This window comes from Molossus molossus, unplaced genomic scaffold (assembly GCF_014108415.1).
Source record: "Molossus molossus isolate mMolMol1 unplaced genomic scaffold, mMolMol1.p scaffold_m16_p_18, whole genome shotgun sequence".
Lineage (NCBI taxonomy): Eukaryota > Metazoa > Chordata > Mammalia > Chiroptera > Molossidae > Molossus > Molossus molossus.
In genome coordinates this window covers 29507766-29531649 of record NW_023425353.1, presented here as the reverse complement: position 1 = coordinate 29531649, position 23884 = coordinate 29507766, and the positions used below count along the sequence as shown (strand labels likewise).

The 23884-nt window shown below is 51.1% G+C and overlaps 1 protein-coding gene across 8 annotated transcripts in view; it reads right to left on the bottom strand.

Moving 5' to 3' along the window:
- Positions 1 to 17633: 17633 nt before the first annotated feature.
- The window catches only part of TFDP2 (transcription factor Dp-2), a 143293-nt gene continuing 137042 nt past the window's right edge, over positions 17634 to 23884 (bottom strand). For 3 of the 8 annotated variants that reach the window (XM_036267596.1, XM_036267599.1, XM_036267603.1), the window contains one exon: positions 23527 to 23732. In XM_036267596.1, coding sequence (XP_036123489.1) covers positions 23549 to 23732 — 184 coding nt within the window. In that variant the 3' untranslated portion in view covers positions 23527 to 23548. Of the gene's footprint in view, positions 17743 to 22258; positions 23733 to 23884 lie in introns of those variants that run through there. The other 5 variants (XM_036267600.1, XM_036267601.1, XM_036267602.1 and 2 more) reach the window with 4 other exon arrangements.

The following is a 23884-nucleotide window of genomic DNA, read 5'->3' as shown; positions in this document are numbered from 1 at the left end:
ATAGAGTGGGAGGGAGAGAGAGAGAGAAACATCGATGTGAAAGGTACACATCGAGTGGCTGCCACCCTCACAACCCAACCAGGGCCGGGGACAAACTGCAACCAAGATATGTGCCCTTAGCGGGAACCGAACCCGGGTCTTTCCGATGCTCTAACCGCTGAGCAAAATTGGCCAGGGCACAAAGCTGATGTTTTTGAAGTTACCTTTGTGTTGATGCAAGTCAGGAGGAATGGGAACCCACCCCACAGGCGTGGCTCAGGAATGGGTGGAGGAAGCAAGAATTTGCTGGGTGGACTGGCCCCCACCTGGCAGGTGAGACTGGGTGTCCCTGTGGCGGCCTCCACACTTTGGTAGTGGCACCCAGCCCCATCTGGAGCTGTCACTAAGATCTTAGTTATGAAAGGTTTTCGTTTCAGACGTCTTCTCAACGGAAGAAAATGATTCTCGGAGTTGTTAATAGAGCAAGCGTTTTCCAGGGTGTGGCTTTCTCCTCTAGCCTGTCTCTTGAGAGTGAAACAGGATACAACTGCTGTGACACTACTGTCATGGGCTGCAGCCAGGACATCACTGGGTTGCCAGTGTGAATGGTCAGGTCCTTGGCAACTGGCAACTTTGTCTTATGGGAAATTCATATTATTAAATATACGATTAAATTTCTATTGTGTGTTTTAAAGTATAACATGGGTCAAATTTGTCTTAATGAGCTTAGATAAAAGCAAGCTTGTTCTCAGAGCATGAAACAAGAATTGTATCCAAAGTCAGGCAGTGGGTGTGGGGAGAAAAGTGGGGATCCCCATACATCACTAAACCATGGCTGTGCCTCCTTGGTTCAGAAGTTTGGGCACAGCTCAGCCTGGCTGCTGCTGACCATAGTTGACCGACCCAACTTTTTCTGTTTCTGTTTTCTATTAAAATTAGGGGAGTTGAACAACTGTTTATCACGGGCCTGCTGTGTGCCAGGTAATGATTTGCCAGATCTCTGAGGATAGAGATGAAAAGACGTAGCCTCTCTCTCCAAGATCTTAAAGCAAGATCTCCGAGATCTTAGAACAGGCTCTGAGACCAGTGGTGGCATGTTACGGTGACGACAGTTGTGGCCAAGGGGCCGCGAGGAGAGGGTGGGAAGGAGCCGGGTCTGTGAGTTCTGAACAGTTTGAGCTCATCTCTGCTACCTCACGGGTCTTCCCCAGACCTTCACTGGGTCTTACTTGCAGCCTCTGACTCCCACGAGGGATTCTGTATCCAGCCTCCTCCTAAACGCTGCTTACCTGCCCCTCATAGATCACAGTTTGGATAACAAGGGGCTAAAGACAGCGCCTCGGCCTCGGGAAGAGCCTAGCACTGTGATTGGTGGGTGGGGAATCAGCTGTCGGTTGACTAGCTAGTATTTAAAACTCAACGAGTATGTCATATTCCTTGCTCAAGGAAAAGTGTGGATTAGTTTCCGTAGATTTCCAAGCTGGGTTATACCTGGAACTTTCGCAATGAACTCCGTTTCATTTTGATCTTGTCAGTGGGTGGAAGGTGACAAGTTCTAATGTAGTTCAATCTGTCCCACTTGGGACCGACAGGCACTCAGCCATCTGCCATGTTACAGAGACCTGTAACTTAAGCTCTGTCGCCCTTTCTTGGTGATTTTGCCATTTGTGGTGAGATAAGAAAGGCTGGTTTTTGTCTCCACAGAGTCCAGGTGTGCAGGCGGCCCGTCACTGCAGGTGCCTCCTGCGCCCACTGCCCCGGCGGAGCAGAGTCTGCTGGAAGGTTCCATAGACTGTCCCTGATCCTTCCTCTGAAGGGCAGGGGAGGGCGAGCTGGCCTTAAACCCTGATTTACATTCGATGCTTAAAAATCTTACACAATTCTCTTAACTGTAAATTGAGGGTAGTGCCACCCTTGCAGTCTGCAAGGGTTCAAGGAGAAAATACACATCCAGTGCCAACACGCAGCCCACGTTCATGTTTAAGGGCTCGCCTCTTGAGGTCACCGGCTTCAGGAGCGTTTCCTTCCAGGTAACTGGGAACAAACAGCCTCCTGTGTTTCCATTTGGCTGCCGTGCTGGCGCGATTGTTTTCCACTCGAGAGGGGAGTGGAGAAGGGAGCCCTGGGTGCGTCGGCCGCAGCCCTGCAGGGGTTCGGTGAAAGGGTGTCGCCGATAGTGCGTGTGAAGCGGTGCGTGTGGAATTTGTTTCACCTGGTTTCTGCTTTAGTAGAGACAAGTTGGAGTTTAAAGAAAACAGACGTTTGCGGAGTTAATTTCAGGGATTTCCAGATCCCAGCAGTTCCCACACTGGTGGGGTGTGCTTTGAGCTGTGTCCTGGGGTGCTCCGCACTAAGCGCCCTCCAGGGTGGCCAGAGCTTCAGAGGCGAGGCCCGGCGGGAAGGCGTCCCGCGCCGGCTCAGAGAAGGCTGTCGGGCAGCACCAGACGCAGTGCGTGTGCTGTTTGAACAAACCAACTTCTCACGTGCTACTGACTGCTGTCCTTCAAATAAGCCCCTTTAGGGCAATCGTGCTACCAAGTTTTAACCTTCAGCACTTTTCAGGGATGACTCTTGCGTGTCCTCTCAGGAGCCTGGAGTATAGTCTTTTTTTTCTTATTCTATTTAATTAATTTTGTTACAGATGTTTCTCCTTTTTCCCCCATTGGCACGCTCCTCCCCCACACACACACGTATTGTTGTCTGTCCATTGGTTATGCGTACATGCATATAAGTTCTGTGGTTTATCTCTTTCCTCTCTCCGCCCCCCTCCTCTGAGGGTTGTCAGTCTGCACCCTACTTAAATGTCTCTGGGTCTATTTTGTTCATCACCTTATTTTGTTCATTATATTACACAAATAAGTGAGTTCATGTGATACTTGTCTTTCTCTGACTGGATTATTTCGCTTAGCATAATACACTCCAGGTCCCTCCGTGTCGTCTCAAAGGATAAGGGATCTTTCTTACAGCTGCATAGTACTCCATTGTGTATATGTAACGCAGCTTTTTAATCCACTCACCTACTGAGGGGCACTTGGGCTGTTTCCAGATCTTAGCTATTGTAAACAGTGCTGCTATGAATATAAGGATACATATATTCTTTCTGATTGGTGTTTCAGGCTTCTTAGGGTATATTCCTAGAAGTGGGATCACTGGGTCAAATGACAGTTCAATTTCTAATTTTTTTGAGGAAACACCATAGTGTTTTCCATAGTGGCTGCACCAGTCTGCATTCCCACCAGCAGTGTACTAGAGTCCCCTTTTCTCCACACCCTCACCAGCACTTGTTTGATGATTTGTTGATGGCGGCCATTCTGACAGGTGTGAGGTGATACCTCATAGTTGTTTTATTTATTTATTTATTTTATTTTTTCTTTACTGATTTTTTTTTTTTTAGAGAGGAAGGAAGAGGGAAGGAGAGATAGGAACATTGATGAGAGAGAACATTGGCCGCCTTCTGCATGACCCCAACTGAGCATTTGGCCCACAACCTGGGCATGTGCCCTGACTGGGAATTGAACCCGGGACCTCTTGGTGCATGGGTCGACACTCAACCAGTGAGCCACATTGGCTGGGCCCTCACAGTTTTAAGTTGTATCTCTCTGGCAATTAGTGACATTGAGCATTTTTTCATATGTCCCTTGGCCATTTGTATGTCCTGTTTGGAGAGGTGTCTATTTAAGTCCTCTGCCCTTTTTTTTTAATCCTCACCTGAGGACACTTTTCCATATTTTGTTCAGATAGAGTGGGAGGGAGAAAGAGAGAAACATCGACGTGAAAGGGACACATCGAGCGGCCACCACTCACATGACCCAACCAGGGCCGGGGACAAACTGCAACCGAGGTACGTGCCCTTAGCGGAACCAAACCCGGGTCTCTCTGGACCACAGGCTGACGCTCTAACCGCTGAGCAAAACTGGCCAGGGCATCCTCTGCCCATTTTAATTGGATTATTTATCTTTCTTTTGTTGAGTTGTATAAGTACTCTACTTTGAAATTAACCCCTTATCTGCTATATAATTGGCAATGATGCTCTCCCATATGGTGGGTTCCCTTTCCATTCTGATGCTTGCTTCTTTTGCTGTGAGAAGCTTTTGAGTTTGATGTAGTCCCATGTGTCCATTTTCTCCTTTGTTTCTGTTGCCTTAGGTGATGTATCAGTGAAAATTCTGCTGCATATGATGTCTGAAATTCTGTTGCCTACATTTTCTCCTAGGATTTTTATGGATTCATGAGTCACATTTAAGTCTTTTATCCATTTTGAGTTTATTCTTGTGTATGGTGTAAGTTGATAGTCTAGTTTCATTTTTTTGCATGTAGCTGTCCAATTTTCCCAACACCATTTATTAAAGAGGCTGTCTTGACTCCACTGTATGCTCTTGCCACCTTTGTCAAATATTTGTCTAGAAGACATATCCAGTGGGGTCAGTGGGGTGTTAAAATCACCCATTATGATTGTGGAGTATAGTCTTTAACTGTTGTCACGTGGCAGGATCTGCCCATATTAAGGATGGACTTTTTAGAAACAATCAAAATTCCTTTGGGAGTCAAAGGCGACTGGTAAGGGTTGGTATTTAAGCATGAAAAACAAACAACATGTTAAGAGAATGTCTCCTAAATCAGCCTTTTCAGGTCATTGGTGTGGCCTTGTCATAGCTCTCTCTGGAGACCCTTCATGAGAACAGATTAGATTTGACTTGTGAACCAGCTAGTGACAGGCTGTTGGCAGTTCTGGATTTGTTTGAAGATCTGACCACTCCAGTATGAGTCTGGAATTGGAACAGTGTGCAGTCCTGCTGGTGACAAAAGACCCCAGAAGGCCAGGAGGCTGGGCTGAGCTGCTAGCTCCAGTGAAGCTGGGGTGAGGCCACACTGCCGGGGTGCCTGGCCTGTAGGTCACAGCCCGAGTCCAGGCAGGAGCTGAGGAAGAGTGAGGGGTGACATGAAATAGCAGGCATGGGTTGCCGTGTTGTTAGCCGTGTTCCCTGTGATCCTTCCCAAGGAACAGGGCGGCTAAGGATGGTGTGAAGGGGATGGGCTCTCTGCGGAATCATGTGCACCCTCAGATAAATGCTCTCCTGGGGTGGGAGGGAACTAAGATGTGTTGAGAGACACTGTATAGCAGGGTGGGTGGTGGGCGGTGGCTAATGAGTGAAACTAAGAGCCAGGGAGGAAGAAGCAAACGGGCTGTAGCAGGTGAAGCTTGACAGAGGTGACCGATACAATGCACAGTAAAGCAGCACTGGGGACTACCCTCCTGAGGTAACCAGTCTTGATTTGGACCTGGTGGCCCTAGTGTCATGCCTGAGGTTATGTTACAACACTTGGCAAGAGGGACTTGGAAGATAAAACTAAGGTTACTAATCAGCTGACTTTAAAATAGATCATGTTGCTGCCTAACTGGTGTGACTCACTGGTTGAGCATCAGCCCATGCACCAAGAGGCCGCTGGTTTGATTCCTGGTCAGGGCACATGCCCAGGTTGTGGGCCCAAACCCCAGTGGGGGGCATGCAGGAGGCTATCAATCGATGTTCCTATCTCTCTCTCCCTCTCTCTCTGAAATCAATAAAGAAAAAAAAATTTTTTTTAATTCTTTTTTTTTACCCTCACCCGAGGACATTTTTCCAATATTTTGTTCAGATAGAATGGGAGGGAGAGAGAGAGAAACACCGACGTGAAGGGACACATCGAGTGGCTGCCACCCGCACGACCGACCAGGGCTGGGGACAAACTGCAACCGAGGTACGTGCCCTTAGCAGGAACCAAACCCAGGTCTCTCTGGACCACAGGCCAACGCTCTAACCACTGAGCCAAACCGGCCAGGGCAAAATAAAATGTTTTTAATAAATAAAATCGATCATGCTGGTTACCGAGGGCCCGATGCAATCACAGGAGCTGGAAGCAGAAGCCAGAGCTGAAGCTGGGGGCCGGGCGCTGGCGCTCTTGCAGGCGCAGGGCCCACGTGGAAAACGGGGAGGAAACGAACTGGCCCCTGAGGCCCCAGAGAGGGCCCAGCAGAGCCACTGGGCGCAGACCGAGGACCACAGAAATGGGAGGCCTGGAGAGTCATCCGAAGCCACTAAATTTGTGGCCGTTTGTCTTGGCGGCAAATAGGAAGCGAGAGAGGCCACTTTCCCAATGAAGATGATATCCTCCAGCCCTGTGCTCCTCACGCCTGGCGTTGGGATGAGTCTGGAGGGATCCTGTCTCAGCTGCATCTGCCGATTCAGCTTTGACTGGGTGGGGGCTGAGGTTCCGAGCTGAGGGCCGCCTTTGAGCACAGGCCCCATCCCGGTCAGGGGAGCCTGGAGTTCAGAGCTGGGCAAAGGCTGGAGGAGACGGAAGGGAGAAGAAAGGCCTGGGGCAGCTCTGCTCAGCTCTGAAGTAACAAAGGCTGAGAAGGAGCAGCACCCTCTGTTGGCGGCCCACGGCCTGCAGCTGGACTAGGCCACCCCGCACAGCGAGCCAGTATGGACCGGGCGTCGTCGTGGTTTTTGCTCTTTTCTGTGGCCCTGTGGGAGCACAAGGGCCTGCAGCCTTGGGTCCAGCTTCCTGAGGATGGCATGGCGTAGGCCTGACCGTTAACAAGGTTCTTACCAGGCCCCCTTTCTCCTAAATAAACGAGCTGCTGGGGGCCGCCAGCCTGGGGCTGAAGGGCACAGGCCTCATCAATGAAGAACACTTAGTGCAAAGGTGCTGTCAGTACCTACTGAGCCGGCATGGACTCATTCGGGGTTTGGTTTTGTTAGTTTTGGTGTTTGTCGAGCACACAGTGTGTGCCAGGCACTGTACCAGGAGCACGGTACACACCGGGAATCAAAACAGGATCCCTGCCCTCCTGGAGCTCACAGCCCAGCAACTGCTCCAGCGAGGCCACCACACTCTGCTGGGCGCCCTGCGTGCCAGTTGTCCTCTCTGCCCTTGCTAGAGGGCAGTGGCCTCAGGAAGCCGAGGCCAGAGGCCGGCGTGCCGGTCCACACGCGGTGCTCGCCCGCGTCCAGCTGCACTGGGCTGGCAGCCGCCCGCTAGGCTGGGAGCCTCTTTCTGAGGAGACAAGTTGCAACTGATCCTAAATTCCTTGAGCCCGGAGTTACCCAGAGGGACGGCGGTAGCCATGCCTACACACCATCTTCAGGACACGTGCTCTTACTTTACAAGTACGTGAGGACAATAAAGGGTTGCAGGCGATCCCATCAGATCCTCAACAAATAGCTGCCAAGGACAAGAAGGTGAGCCTGCCCAGCAAGCAGGAGTTGAAAATCCGTGTTAGTGGGGAGAGTGCTGGGATGAGTGTCGGTGTGTTGCAAGTATAAGGGTTTACAGGTAGTGCAGGGGCTCCTTGAAAACCTCACACGTGGCGCTTTGACTACCGTCTAGATCCCTCGAAGAAGTGTTCCTTCGGAGGGTCTGTCCCAGCATCCGTCCGAGGGGGTTTGCAGTGAGGCTCCACGACGCAGACTCCGGGCGCCCAGACCTCGGCGGCCACTTTTCTGGAGGAACCTCCACTAGCTGAAGAAACAGCAGGTGCCAACAGCGGCCACTGGCCCATTTACTCCTGGCAGAATGGGTTTTCCCATGATGCTCTTTCTGATGAGGGGGCCCAGGACAAGGCGGGCGATGAGCTGCTGTTCTCTGGTCTGCCGCAGTCCCGACAGTCCAGCCTTCCAGGTGATGGCCTGGCACCCTTTAACCTCCCTCCGCCTGCTGTGTCACCAGCTTTTGTGTGACTCATGTCCCCTGGGTCCACTGGCACTGCTGGGCTCCGGCCGTGCCCGCCTGCCAGGAGTGTGCCCCTCTGCACCACCGCTGTCTTGCCCCAGGGACACGTGGCTCTAAGCTGCCTGGGGGGCCCTTGCTGGTCAGCGCTTCTGTCTGCAGTCCCGACGGGACCATCCGTGCTGTTTTGTGACACTGACACATCAAGTCTGTGAAGTGGGTACCCCCCCACATTGTGATTATCAGCCCTCGCGGCAGGAGCCTGCACTCTGGTGGCCGTGGGTCCCTGCGCCCCAGGGCGCCTGCAGTACTGACTTCTGGCCATAGTACATTTGCTCTAGTTCCTTGGGGATTTTCCTCAGAATTAAAAAAAAAATTAGTCCTGTATTTGTATTAAGGAGAGCCAGAAAGAGACTACGCCTGACAACTAAAGGGTGAGAGGTTCTGGCCAGAAGGGTAGGCTGGGCTCGGGCCCTGGAGAGTTGAGGGCAGACGGATGGCCTGGGAGGGCCAAGGAGACCAGGCCCTGGCGGAGCTGAGGTGCCTGACGGTGTTTGGGGCACTGGGTAGTTTGGGCTGGCCTGGCATCTCCCTGAGCCCACCCTGCCTCGTCTGCGGGATCATCCACTGGTCCTGGTCCTGTCCTGGTCATTGCTTCCCACGCCCACCTCCTGACCTGGCCATCATCAGGTGACTCATCATAGTGGTTCATCTGGCCCATGCCCCGCAGGTCCCCATCATCCCGAGTCTTCCTCACTGTCCTCTTTATCATCTTCATCCTCCTCTAAACCCAGAGAACTGACCACCTCCCACCCTACCACAACTCCGCACCAAATGACAGCAAACCACTCCACCCGGAATTGTTTGTATAAAACTTAAGCCATACACTTATCAGACTTGAAGACTGCCTTTGAGGGGTGTGGATTGACTCTAATCTTTTTTTTTTAATCTTCACCTGAGGATATTTTTCCATTGATTTTTTTTTTTTTTCCAGATAGAGTGGGAGTGAGGGAGGGCAGGAATGACGAGAGAGAGAGAGAGAGAGAGAGAGAGAGAGAGAGAGAGAGATGTGAGAGACACATCAACTGGCTGCCTTCTGCATGCCCCAACCAAGGATGGGGATCGAACTGCAACCAAGGTAGGAGCCCTTGACCAGAATTGAACCCACAACTCTTCGGTCCAAGGGCCAACACTCTAACCACTGAGCCAAACCAGCCAGAGTGGTTCTAATCTATGTAAGAGCGCAGTCTGGAGCTAGACTGCTAGGTTTTCTTGTTAAATTTTTTTATTTTAACTTACCTTTACTGTTAAGTGTATTGCAGATGTCCCTCTCCCTCCCCCCGACACCTCCTCCTCATCCCCGCCCCCCTCCTGCCTTCCCCACACTATTGTCTGTGTCTGTTGGTTATGCATATATGCATATAAGTTTTTTGGTTTCTCTCTTCCCACCCCAACCTCCCCCCTTCCCTTTGAGCTTCATCAGTCTAACAACCAATTTGCACTTCTTAATCCCTTCATCTTTTTCACCCAACCTCCAGCCCCTGCCCATTTGGCAACCAACAAAAAGTTCTCAGTATCTATTAGTCTGTTTCTGTTCTGCTTGCTCATTTTGTTTGTAGATTCAATTGTTGATAGATATGTATTTATCGCCATTTTATTGTTCATATTTTTCTATCTTCTTCAAAAAGACCCATAAACATTCCATATAATACTGGTTTGGTGGTGATGAACTCCTTTAGCTTTTTCTTGTCTGGGAAACTCTTTATATGGCCATCAATTCTAAATGACAGCTTTGCAGGACAGAGTAATCTTGGTTGTAGGTTCTTGCTTTTCATCACTTTAAATATTTCTTGCCACTCCCTCCTGGTCTGCAAAGTTTCTTTTGAGAAATAGGCTGACAGTCTTATGGGGGCTTGTTGTAGGTTTTATTTTATTTGATCTATTTTTTGTTGTTGTCGTCGTTAATCCTCACCCAAGGATATACTTTATCCCCCATTGACTAGATAGAATGAAAAGGAGGGAGGGAGAGAGAGTTTATATTGTCTCCTGCACAACCTTGACCAGGGCCTGGATCAAACCTATAGCCCAGGTACATGCCTTGACCAGAATTGAACCTGTGACCTTTCGGTCCACAGGCCAAACTGGTCAGGACTAGACTGCTTGGTTTTAAATCCTTTCTCTGCCCCAGCTGAAGCTGTGTGACCTTGGCCAATAATTCAACCTCTCTGTTTTTGAGTGTTTGTTTTGTTAAATAATGCTAAGTGCTTAGCCTAGTGCCTGGTAAGTAGTGCTGTATGTCTTAGCAGCCTATAGTTCTTCTTGAAGATTAGTTATTTGGGAACAGTTTCTTTCTCTCTCTCGTCCTGTGCTCCACGCTCCGGCCGCAGGCGTCCTCCTCCGTCCAGGCACGTTCCCTGGGCTCGCACTGCCGCCGCCAGCTTTCCGTGGGAGGCTTGCTCGGGCTTTGTGGCAGCTCCCTGGAGCAGCGAAGCATCTTGCTCAATCAAAGACTAGTTGCTAATTCAGCTTACAAACCAATGGCTAAAGGAGTTTTGCCCTGCCTGGCCGGTGTGGCTCAGTGGCTGAGCGTCGACCCATGCACCAAGAGGTCACCGTTCGATTCCCCGTCAGCACATGCCCAGGTTGTGGGCCCGATCCCCAGTGAGGGGCATGCAGGAGGCGGCCAATTGATGTTCTTTCTCATCCATGTTTCTATCTCTCCCTCGCCCTTCCTCTCTAAAAATCTTTAAAATTTTTGTTTGTTTTAAATAAAAGCGTTTTGCCCCGAGAGAGGTGCATTCCTGGCCTGTGACTCTTCCTCTGGGTGCAGAGATAGGAGGGAACAGGCTGTGTCTGCCCCAGGAGGCCTTTTGAAATGGGCTCTGAGCCCTGGCCAGTTTGGCTCAGCGGTTAGAGCGTCGGCCTGCGGTCCGGAGAGACCCGGGTTCGGTTCCCGCTAAGGGCACGTACCTCGGTTGCGGTTTGTCCCCGGCCCTGGTTGGTCGTGCGGGTGGCAGCCACTCGATGTGTCCCTTCACGTCAATGTTTCTCTCTTCCTCTCTCTCCCTCCCACTCTATCTGTACAAAAAATGGAAAAATATCCTCGGGTGAGGATAAAAAAAAGAAAAAAAAAAAGAAATGGGCTCTGAGTGAAAGTCCCTGCTCGACGTTCACCTTTTAAACCAGGGCTGTGTCTGAACTTAAGGATGGAGTGGGGGTGTAGGTTCCACACGCCTGATGCCTTGGGTTGGCTTCTCTGGCATTTGAGGCACCCCCTCCCCGGACACAAAGGTCAGTGGGGAGAGCTCTGGCTGGAACCCCAGAACTGAGATCCTTTCTTTGCAGGTGGTTTGGTGGTTTCATGACCTTGGGATGGTCACTGTCCTTCACTGTGAGCTTCTCCCGGGCAGGAGCTATGACAGATCTACTCATGGAAAGTACTAAGGACTCCTTGGTGAAGTTCTTAGTCATCTGTTTTTGACTGTATAAAAAGCTATTTCCGTCCCATGCTCGCTGGCTTCCCGGGCAAGTGTTCTCCTGTTAACAGCTGCACACGCTCGAGTATGAAACACCCAGCGGCTGCTGGTGAGAACGAGCGAGTTTACAGCCGCAGCGGACAGACGGGACTACCTGGGACTGTACTGGGGAGCAGGGGAGGCCAGCCTTTCCTTATCTGAAACACAGACCATGTTGGCTGGGGACTTATCAAACACATGCAGCCCTTGCCTGGCTGGTGTGGTTCAATGGTTGAGCATCGACCCATGCACCAAGATGTTGCTAGTTCGATTCCCAGTAAGGAGCATATGCCTGGGTTTTGGGCTCGATCCCCAACGTGGGGTGTGCAGGAAGCAGCCAATTGATCTTTCTCTCCCATCGATGTTTCTATCTCTCCTTCTCCCCCCCCTCTCTAAAAATAAAATATATATATATTAAAAAAAATACATACATCCCTCAAATGTCCATGGTCTCTGAGCTTATAGAAAACAAACCACCAAGCTCCCCAGTGGGGAGAGAAAGGGTACAGTCCGAAGGGGCCTGGGCTGGTGGTTGTTGGGCAAGTGCCCCAGGGGGGTGACTGAGGTCTGGTGCCTGCTACCTCCTCCTGAGTCAGGTGTTTTCAGCTTGGATCAGCTTGTTTGCTACGACCACCCGCTGACTTCTGAAGCCAGGCAAATGCCACACCTTGGCCGCTTGTCGCTCTTCTCCACCTCGTCCTCTCTTGACTCAGTCCAGCAGAAACGAGAGCAGAGGGAGTAACAGTGTTTCAGGCTTTGGCCAGGTCATGCATGCTGAAGGTGAGGGCACTGGTCATCTAAACTAACCGAAAGGTCCACATACTGTGACAGAGTTCACTCGGCCATCCATTCATTCACTTACTCATTCATTCACTCAAGGAAGACTGAGAACCTAGCACTGCTCATCAGCTGCTGTACCAGACCCTGAATTTACAAAGAACAAAGTCCATGTATAACAAACAAGTTCCTGATTGTGGGTTATTTTCACAGAATTTCTGATTTCCAATAAACAGAGATTTTCACTGGTTTCCCTCACACTGACAGTGAACCTGAGGATTCCTGAGCGGGGTGGGTGCTGGCGCATGATGCCCGAGCCTATGAGCTGCAGTGACCTTTCCTCATCCAGGCAAGTGTTCCAGCCGTAGTGGCTTTTCACATTGCCCTACACACACACCCAAACCCAATGTCTGCACACAGGTGCACACACACACACACTCACGTGTCTCGTGAGGGAGGAAGACACGTAAGGGTGTGTGCATAGTCCACTCACTCCCTCCCTTTCCCCAGTGAGGGTGAGGTCTCTCTTCACTTAAAAAATGTGCCTACTCAGCCTGGCCGGTGTGGCTCAGTGGATTGAGCATTGCCCCATGGACTGAGAGGTCCCAGTTCCATTCCCCGTCAGGGCAGATGCCTGGGTTGGGACCTCGATCCCCAATGTGGGGTGTGCAGGAAGCAGACTGATGTTTCTCTCCCATCAATGTTTCTGTCTCTCCCTCTCCAAAAATAAAAAAATATATATTTTTAAAAAATACATACAGCCTTCAAATTTCCATGGTCTCCTAGCTTACAGAAAACAAACCACCAAGCTTCCCAGCAGGGAGATGTTTCTCACACCGATGTTTCCATTTCTCTCTCCCTTCCTCTCTCTCTCTTTTTGTTATGATCAATAAAAACAAAATATTTTAAAACATGCCTGCTGTCCAGCTGGTGTGGCTCAGTGGTTGAGCGTAGACCCATGCAACGAGAGGTCGCCGGTTCGATTCCTGGTCAGGGCACATGCCCAGGTTGTGGGCCCGATCCCCAGTGGGGGGCATGCAGGAGGTTCTTTCTCATCGATGTTTCCATCTCTCTCTCCCTCTCCATTCCTCAGTCTCTAAAATTAAAAAATAAAAATAAAAACGTGCCTGCTGACGGCCCTTTGGCCCTGCAGCACCTCCACACCCGCATGGCTGAGGCCACATGGGCGGAAGCTTTCACTGGTGCGCTGCCTCTGCCGGGATTTCTCCCCAGCTTGTCTGTCGCTTCTGTCGTCCTTGTCAGGATGGCTGGGAGTGGTCCCAGCCTGCCCCAGCAGGCACCTACCTCCTGACCAGCCCCCACCCCCGCAGTTTGCTCAAGCTTTTGCCCTCCAGGCTCTGAGAAACCTTTCTGAAGGGATTCAGCAAGGGGTGGGGGAGAAGAGGAGGAACCCCTGTTCCCTTGGCAGGCTGGGTTCTTTGGCCAGGCCCGCCTTTCATTGGCGTGATCGATGTATAGACAAGCTTCCCGGTGCAGGCCCACATGCGGGGTTGTGGGCTCGATCCCCGGTGGTGGGCGTGCAGGAAGCAGCCAATCAATGCTTCTCTCTCGTCCATGTTTCTCTCTCTCCCTCTCCCTAAAAAAGAAAAAAAAAATCAATAAAAAAGAAATGTCTTTTTTTTCAATCCTCACCTGAGGACATTTTTGCATTTATCCTCAGATAGAGCAGGAGGAAGAGAAAGAGAGAAACATGGAGTGGTTGCCACCCACGTGACCCTTGGGGCCGGGGACAAATGGCAACCGAGATACATGCCCTCAGCAGGCACCGAACCTGGGACTCTCGGGTCCGGGGGCCGATGCTCTAACCGCTGAGCCAAACCGGCCAGGGCTGAAAAAAAAGAAACGTCTTTAGGAACTGTCTCTGGAAGCCCTGGGGCTGGCGCTGTCACTGACCAGCGTGGTCTTGAAGGCCGGAGCCGGACCATGGAAGCCGCCCGCCCTCTCTGCCCGGAGGCCAGGGTCCGAGTCGGCGCCGCGCCGGCCAGCAGGTCCCCACGCTGGCCCCGGCGTGTCTGAGGACGGGGACCTCCGTGTGCCGCTGGGGGCGGCTGCGCTGGTGTACAGGCCTCTGTCCCACTGCACTCCTGTTGGCTTGTGTTCATAAAAATGATTCCCAAAAGTATTGACTGCAATAGAAATCTGTCATTTTTGTTTCCGCCTTTAACTGTTAACTGAAGTTTGATAGAACCTGAGGACACCGCCCGTTGCTCAGGTGCCTGTCAGACGGGCCGGAGCCCTTCGTGCGGACCAGCAGCTGCCCGGCCAGTCCCCAGGCGCCTGCAGACACGCCCCATGTAAGCGCCGTCCGCACATCAGAGCCCAGACCCAACACAAACCTGCGCTCGGGGGTCTAGACATGGACCCATCTATCGGCCGAACCCGAAGAGTCCTGTGGACGGGCACCTGTTGTCGTCTTCGGGGACTAGCACACGTTCTCCAGGATTCTCACCGAGGCCTGGCTGGGGGCACGGCCGAGTGCTAGGGCAGGAAAGAAGACCCATTCATTCCTGAGCTTGGCACAGATGTCAGAGGAAGTGGTCATGACGTCCAGGCGCCCGGTGCCAGAGGTCGGAGTGATTGGTAGGACAGCCAGAAAGCGCTCGGACCAACCACTTTGCGTCGGGTGGGCGGGTTCCCCGAGGCCGGCCTGCCCCCAACACCGTGCGTTTGTACTTCACTTGCAAGCACGTTTCAGCAGGAAGCTGGAATGGCCTCTGGGGAAGAAGGCTGAGCTGGCGGCCTTCAGGGAGCCCTGGGCAGTGGGCAACTGTCCACAGCGAGGAGAGGGGCCCTCACGGGCAAGAGGCTGGGGGGTGGGAGGTGTCTGGAGCCGCAAGAGGAGCCGGTGCCCAGGGCGACGCAGAGGGAAGGGTGTGGACTGCGGGAGTTCCCCTGGAAGCACTGGGGAACTCGCTCCTGGAAGTAGAATGCAGGCCGGGTGTCGTGGGGCGCTGTCTCCTGGGGAAGGCTCCCCTGGTGGAGGCCGTTTCTCTCTGATGCTTGCGCCTCCGCCAGCCCAGCTCTGGGAGTTGGTGTTGAAGTAAACAGCTCCTGGGCTCTGCCGACGGCTTCCCTGGTCAGCAGTGCCCAGTGGCTGCCACCGCCACTCCACCTGTCCGAACCAACATCTCTCACTTTCTGTGACCAAGGGATTCCGTGTTCTTCCCATGGGTCCTTGGACACGTTAACCGAATGGCACTGCGGGACGGAAGGAGCAGAGGGGAAACCAGCTCGGGCACATCAGTCCAGGAAATCCCTGGGCCAAGGGAGTGGGCACAGGCTCCTCACTTCCACGCACACCACACTGGGTCTCTCTGGCACGTGAGAGGGTCCCTGTGTGAAGTCGCCTTCCTTACTGACATTGCATTCAGGGATGCTTTCTTATTTTATTTTTTTTAAATCCTCACCAGAGAATATTTTTCCCCATTTATCTTCAGAGTATGAGGGAGGGAGGGAGGGAGAGGGAGAGAGAGAGAGACATAGATGTGAGAGAGTTGGTTGCCTCCCACATGACCCTGACCAGGGCTGGAGACTGAACTGCAACCGAGATACATGTCCTGGGCTGGAATCAAACTCTTGACCCTTCGGTCCACGGGCTGATGCTCTAACTGTTGAGCCAAACTGGTCAGGGCAAGGGATGCTTTTTAAATCATCTCCTAGTGTATCTTCAAGACCTGACCTCATTCTCTGATTCCCAAATTGCCCTGAATGCTTGTGCCTTCTTACTGCCCAGGGGCCCACCGTGCACCACTCAGCTTGTTGGAACACAGGAGACAGGGTTTCCAAGGGCTCCCGCCTCTCCCCGAGGTCGGCAGAAATGCTCGAACAGATGCCGAGCGAGCACTGGGACCCCGGAGTCCAGGGGAAATGCTGCTGGAGGCCTGTACTCACCGTAGCTGTTCTTTGATGCTGATTTGGTGTAAAGAAGAGAAGCATCTTCCCTAAAAATTGTATTCAGGTCAATTGTTTCTGGGATTGTAAAGGTATTATTCTGCATGATGTCATCTTTTTAAAATGTTTTTATTGTTTTAGAGAGAGATATAAAAATATTGATGTGAGGGAGAAACATCGATTGGCTGCCCCCTGCACGCCCCCTACTGAGGATTGAGCCTGCGACCCAGGCATGTGCCCTGACCTGGAATCGAACTGTAACCTCTCAGTCCATGGGATGACAATCCACTGAGTCACGCCGGCCAGGCTATCCTGTTATCTTCTAAACTGACCTTAAAGAGATATAAAGTCACAATGGGTCTCTAACTCAGAAAACCCTTTTTTTTTTTTTTTTTTCCTTTTAAAAGTTAAATATACTGGGGTAAATTGGTTAGTAACATTAAATAAATTTCAGCTGTACACTTTGTAACTGCACACTGTGTGTGCTCACCACCTGAGGTCGTCTCCTCCTTTCAACCTGTGTTTGACCCTCTTGGTCTGCCTCCCACTCTTCCTCCCCTCTGGTAGTCACCACTCTGTCTGTATCTTTGAGGTTGTTTTGTTTGTTTTCTGTTTTGTAACCCACACATGAGTAAAATCATATGGTTCTGGTCCTTTTCTGTCTGCCTTATTTTACTTAGCACAATACTCTCAAGATCCATCCATGCTGTCGCAAAAAGAATCATCATTTTTATGGCTGAGTAGTAATCTACATATATACCGCATCTTTGTTATCCAATGATTCGTCAAAGGACCCTTCGGTTGTTTGCATGTCTTTGCTACTGTGAGTAATGCTGCAATGAACACAGGAGTGCATGTCTTTATGAATAAGTGTAGAAAACCTTTTTATTTTAAATTTTTTTTCTTTATTAATATTAGCAAGAGAAAGGAGAGGGAGAGAGAGAACATCAACTTGCCGCCTCCTGCATGCCGCCCACTGGGGATTGGGCCCACAACCCGGGCATGTGTCCTGACTGGAAATCGAACCAGTGACATCTTGGTGCATGGGTCGACGCTCAGCCAGTGAGCCACACCGGCTGGGCAGTGTAGAAGACCTTTTAAATATCTGACCTATAGCCCAGCCGGTGTGGCTCGGTGGTTGAGCATCAACCCTGCATCAAAAGGTTCCCTGTTTGATTGCTGATCAGGGCACATGCCCAGGGTGTGGGCCCGACTCCCAGTGGGGGGTGTGCAGGAGGCGGCCAATCGATGTTCTCTCTCATCAATGTTTCTCTAAAGTCAATTTAAAAAATAAACTTACCAGCCCTGGCCAGTTTGGCTCAGCGGTAGAGCATTGGCCTGCGGTCCAGAGAGACCTGGGTTCGGTTCCCGCTAAGGGCATGTAACTCGGTTGCAGTTTGTCTCCGGCCCTGGTTGGGTTGTGCGGGTGGCAACCACTCGATGTGTCCCTTTCACGTCGATGTTTCTCTCTCTCTCTCCCTCCAAATGTCCTCGGGTGAGGATAAAAAAATAATAATAAAATAAACATACTAAGTATCTGCCCTATTTCCATCACAGGTAGGACAGTGGCGTCCTGCATGGGAGGGCCCCTGGGAACAGCACTATGAAGGAGTGAGGGACGCATGGGGCAGAGGAGGAAGCCACTCATGATGCAACTGCCAGAGGAACTGAGCGATTCCATGGGGAACTCTGAAGTTGGGGTGGCCCTTCCGATACCTCAAGTCGGGGCAAGGAGGCCGGGCTTTATACCCCTCACCGGCTGCAGTTCCCGGGGAGGACCTCAGCAGCGGGGGTTCTCGGTCCTAAAGCAGACGCCCCATGGGCAGGGCACCGCGATATCCACCTGCTAATAATGAGACTGACGTTATTTTAAATATTTATTGTTTTCTATAGTGCATCTCATTCAAATCATACAACAGTCTGATACATCATTTTCTCCTCAAGCACAACTGATCTTCATTTCAGATGCCTTTTCTTTCTTTCCTTCTTTTCCTCTTACAGGCTGGACAAAGATACTCACACGTCAATGGACAAAAACATCACTTCGAGTTTACTAAAAGTACAGCCTCCCAGGGCCTCGCTCCCAGAGTGTCTGAGTGTCTGGGGTGGGACCTAGGGATGCGAAATTTCAACCCACCTCCAACCCTGCCAATTCTGCTTCAGGTGGTCCTTGAACCATCTTTCAAGGACCACTGCTTAGGACTTGTCTGTTATCTACTAGAAGCAATTTCAGAAAATTCAGGAATAATTCAGTATACAGAAATAGCTCTTCTATAAAATTTCCATATAAAAATAACAGTATTTATTTACAAAGTTTGAGATGCTACAAAATAATACATTGTATCAGGTTAGGTATCCAATCTAACAAAGTCTACATTAGGTGAGTCAGCTGTGGTGTTTGCATTTCCCCTTATTTCGCTTTTTTAAACTGCTTAGAGCACATGGCACCGTGTTTCCTTCATGCAGAAAAAAAAGCAGAACCATATTTTCTGGAAGTAAAACCTAACAGCACATGATCAGAGTAAAGTATCTCCAGATGAGAAGGTGAACGAACAGGTGTTTTGGGCTCAAGCCTTTTTCTTTTTTGTCTACAAGCAGAGCGTGATGGTGGCAAACACAGCTCGGGGCTCGGGACCGATCTGGGTCCCCAGAGCTCGGCCCCCCGTGGCCAGTGCAGTTGGTAGGTAGTGAGTCTCTCAGGACACCGGAGGGCTGACCTGTCGTGGTACTGCCGGGAGAGGGCTGCACCCACTCAGAAGTGTTTTAGCAGAAATGCATCCAGGTCCTCAGACCTTTTAGTATGTAAAAAATTCCGACTTCAGTCGTGAACGAGCAAATCAAGCCACTTGTCATTAGACACACAGTGAAGAGGACACACAGTGACAAGATGATGGGTTTTGAAACTCAGACATGATCTGGGGGGTTCCTTGTTGAGACATAAATGGAAATAAGCTAATGCGGCAGAGAAGCGCAGCTGGTACCTGCACCTCAAGCCCTGACCGATGACCAGTGAGCAGCGTGCACGACAGGTCTGCCTACCGAGGAGCTTCCTCCCAGATGTGTCTAAACGCGGGGACTCCAAGCTGAGAGGCCCGACGCTGACACCACAGCCTCGCGAGCGAAGTCCCACTTTCACCCCTGGCTGTTTAGCACGTGGTGTGACAGGGCTGGAGCTGATCCCAGGGCCGCCGGAGGACCGTGGGGAGGGCGTGGTTTTGGGGAGGCAGTGTGGTCCTCCCAGGAGGAGGGAGTTCTGGGCTGTGATGCAGACGTGGCCATGCAGGCTGAGGGGCGGTAGACAAGTGAGGGTTGACTGAGTGGGGCGGAGAGATGTTCTCTCCCTTTCTGAGGCCCTGGTGAAGGGGTCCTTCCAATGCAGCTAGAGCAGGGAGGCCCGAAGTCCAGCCTGCTGGAGGAGCAGGGGTCAAGGCAGCAGTGAATCTACAGGCCTTTTGTGAAGCGAAGGCCACGCAAGGATGGCGAGAGTTTACCTCACTGAGAACCTCAGCACAAGACACCAACGAGTGAGTGTGCCTGCCCGTCTGGACACCGTGGTGAGGCATGGGCATCGGCTCCCAGGGAACCTTCTGGAGGGGCAGCTGTGCCCCCACTTTCTCGTTCTTAGTATATTCTACGTGTAGAGGTATGTGGGAACCCTGAATATAAGCATAACTTTCTAGAGATAAATTGGTTGTGTAAAGGGGCTAATTTCTAAGAAATAATTTATGTGAGCATTTAGCTCCATTTTTAAAGGTAAAATTTTAAGCATATACCAGACTTTTTTCTTTAGAGTGTGGAAGTTAAATAAAGCAAGTGGACATTGTATCACCTGAACAGAGAGCCCGCCACGCGGCAGGCTGCAGGCCGGCACCCCCGTGGGTCTCTGATAAGATCATACGGGTGATCGCCAGCGCCTGGGAACACTGCTTTGGGTGCATGAAAATGGGGAACCTTTTTGGGAAAATGGTCCTTCTGTAGTCTTTAGCTCCACTAACACCAGTACATATGCTGAATAAGAGATGAGCTTTAGTGTGTCTAATATATAAAGTAGATTATGTATCCAATATCTTGTAAAACTAGAAAACACCTACAAAAGTGGTTACTTTTCTATTGTTACTATTCTACCTTTTGATTGGAAGGTAACAAAGCTAATGAGACCTTCATGGGTTAGAATTTTCTGTTGGTTTATGAATACTCCTGATAGCTAAGTTTGGTTTTCTTTTAAATACCAAAAATTCTTTAACAGCCTCCAAGCGTGTGTTATGGGAGTGTCGTGGTGAGAAGGTAGAGACGGCTCTGTTGTCTGACTCGGGACCAACGCCCCTCTCCCAGGGAGGACTTCCTTGCCATCCCAGCCAGAGGAGCCTTTTGCCCACTGTCCTGTCTTTTTTTTTTTTTTTTTTTGCACAGCATTAATCAACCGGAAAGTTTTCTGTTCTGTATTCACGCAAATACTCACTGAAGGGCTAAATCTTCACATTCACTGTGGCGGCAGCCCAGTCTTAATGTCCACCTCACAGATTTTGATTGGGACTCACCTCTTTCATATGCCAGAGGGGAGGGGGCTGGAGAGGTATTCAAAGGGCCCTGAGGGGCATCACTGATACAGCCGGACAGGGTCCTCTGTCCTGTGCGGTACAAGGTACTTGGAGTAACTGCTGCCTCCATGACCCAAGTAGCAGAGTCGTGGTTTCCAAACAGCCGAGTCACAGAGGTCTGCGCGGCTAACCCGAGCCCCTCGTCTGTGAAGTGCCTCCACCTGAGTGATCTGACGGCTCCTTAGTGTCTGAGGACGGCCTGGCATTGTGTTTCAAGCATGGCAGTGCGGTTATTACTGTAAATTTTGCTAGTGAGGGGAGTTATCCTTTTTCACTCTGTTAAAATGGCAGAAACCAGTTTTCTCCCCGCTTCTATACAGAATTAAATAAAACAAAACACATGGTCATCATTTGTCGGGTGGTTTTCCAGGGGCGGTGGGCACTGTCGAGGAGATGAAAGGCAGTTCCGCCAACACTTACGGAAGGTGCTCTCACCACCCTGTCATCACCGAGGAGATCCACGGGGGGTGGGGGTGGGGCCGGGCCGGTGGCTGGCACCTTAAGCACCGCCCTTCCCACCTAAGGGGCCACCGCAGGGGCCACAGCACACCTGCTGACGGAGCAGGACTGTACTGACATACGATGCACGTGACAGGGTAACAGTAAACTGACCCCCGAGGGGAAAAAGGCCTCTCAAACTCCCCCCAAATCAGAGTGTGACCCTCTGAGAGGGGTGTCCATGTGCACATGCGCACATAACCCCAGTGCTATTTCTATAGACACCTGGGGGCTGTAATCACAACTTCCTTTTTTCCCCATTTTTGATTTCTACACAAAATTGTGCCTGAGTGCTGAACCTCAGATCCAGATAACCCATTTAGGGGAGACATGGAACAACAGAATTTATTTCTAAACATCTCAACCTGGCCACAGTGTGACTCCTAATGTCTTCAGCAGAAACTCAAACACCACTGGGGAACGGAGGCCGTTTCGGATCAAACACCACACACCTGCTGCTGGACGGCCACTGCTGGGGCACCAACAATAATGAGTCTCTGGCTGCTTTTTCTTTTAAACCCATATTTTACCCACTTAAAGCACTACAGCAGCAGTAGCCGGACGGAGAGGAGAGGGGAGGGAAGGGGAAGGGAGGAGTTTCCCAAAACCTCCAGCAAGAATTTTGCTACCTGGCAGAGGACAGGTGATGAGCAATATACCCGACATGAATGTTGATGTGCAGGTCCCAGGGACAATACTTTGAAGACTAAAAGCTAGCTGTGGCCCTCGGCCTCTCCAGGTCCCCATCACGTAGAGATGAGAAGGGCAGGGGTTGGTGGAGGAGGAGGCAGCCTCTTCAAGGGCAGTGTGGAAGGAAGCCCGGTCTACCTGCCTGCGGCTGCCCACCTCCCAGCCAGTTCCCTGGAGGCCCGCGGGACCCGCCTCGGCCTTTGCCGTTTCAGGCTCACCCACCCGCCCAGCGCAAGAGATGTGCCCTGGAACTCAGGCTGAGACAGAAGTCTCTAAAAACTGCCTCGGTCTCTGCCCCCTTGCACGCCGAGTCTGCACTAGGGCTTATTTCTGACAGAATGAGATTTGTCTCAAAGAAACGAAGTTAAAGTGTATGTGTCTGTGCATTCGTTCCTATGGCCTAATGGACTTGGGGTCAGCCGGGCCTTTCACCCCCAGCTCCCCGCAAGCACGGGGAGCCGCAGAAAGGTACCGCGAGGCATCCGCACTCACCGCTCGGGCTCAGAAAAACTGACCTGGGCCGAGCTCGGTGCTGGGCCCACAGACGCACCCTCTAGAGGCAAATCCAAATGACTCAAGCAAAGACGCAGAGTTAGTTTTCCATTATTATTTGCTCCTTTCAAGGCCTCACTGTGAAATTAAGTTGGGGTTTGGCCATGGTGGCAGATGTCTCCACGCTCTCCTGTTCAGAGCAGGAACTGAGAACATGCCAGCCCAGCGTTCCCGGCGGCATCTCTGGCTATGAAATGACACCCTAGCTGCTGCGCGACTATAACCCCAACCACTTGGAGAGTTCACCAGTTTTTGGTTGTTGCTGTGAAACGCAACATCGGGTTAGTGTGAAACGCAATGTACCCCGGAGTATACTCAGTGAGGTCATTTTGATAAGTGAAACTATCAGAGGTGACATGGACAGGAAAACAGTGCTGTTCCTATTCTGGAAATGACTTTTCTTTGAAAAGTGATGACATCTGCTTCATTTCCATCAACTGCACACTGGGTGAAATCACACAAACTGCAGGCAACTGTAAGCAAGCGATTCGGTCACAGGAATTTGTTCCTTTGTTTTAAATGAAAATGCTGTATGAAATGCATAGCTCTGTTCAAAACCACAGGCACAGTCTCCTTCTCTGTGAAACTCCAGAGTGAGAATGCTGGCCAAAGGCAGTGCTGGCAAAGTGTTCAACGCACGTGGAAATGCTATTCTATTTTGGCTTCCAGAAGTAGCCCTAAAAAATTATATGCACCAATGCATTGGCTAGTAATGATCATTTCAGTTTTACTATAAATTATTCTAAGTGTCACTTAAGTACTGAAGAATTAGCGCTGCTCCTTTCTAGAAGCCGTCTAAGGCCGCTGATGCGTCAAGCACCTCAACTACTTCCCACTAGGTCTGCAGTACTGCCCGCCTCCCTCCCTGCACCCCTCTCCCCACCGGGAGCTTTCTGCCTCCACTTGTGCCTCCTAAGGAGAGAAACAGGAGAAACCCGGTCATCGAGGACTGTTCACCGCAGCAATCCTGGTTCTAAGGAGGGTTACAGGTGTGGGAATAGAGAGCCCACCTGCCAGAAGATAAATGAGCTGGGTTCATGCTGCCCAATTCTCCTGGGACTGTCCCCGCTGTCACCTCGGAAAGCTCGCGGTGTTGAGAGGTGACCTGCCGCCCTACTGTTCAGTTTTTATTCACACTATGTTAACGTCCGTCTCGATGGTGTCAGCCTGCGTGTAATCGCGTCTTGTGTTTCCCTAGTTCTCACTGAACACACAGTGCAAACAGGCAAGGACTGAAGCAATCATTTCAAAAACAAGAGCTCACACTAAAAACACACGAGCATCGAACAGGAAAACGTGGGTTCTGTCCTGTCTTTATTCTGGGGAGGAGGAGTCCTCCTCCTCTTCTTCCTCATCTTCATCGTTGAACGAGCAGGGGGTCTCGCCTCGGGACTCGGAGCAGTGGGAGGCCGCACTGCTGGACTGGTGACTGTTTGGGGCAAGGAGCTGCCCCGTTGCTAAGGCCACTTCAGCATCCAAGCTTAACCCCTGGTTTACACTAGCAAACAATTAAAAACACACAGGCTCATTAATGTGGTGCACGTTTTCGGCTTCGTAAAACAGTGAAGCGTGAGAAGGGAGGTGCTCCAGCGAGCTCGCCAGCTCTGCCGGGGCCTGCGCCGGCACCGACTCGCGGGGCTCCCCCGGAAA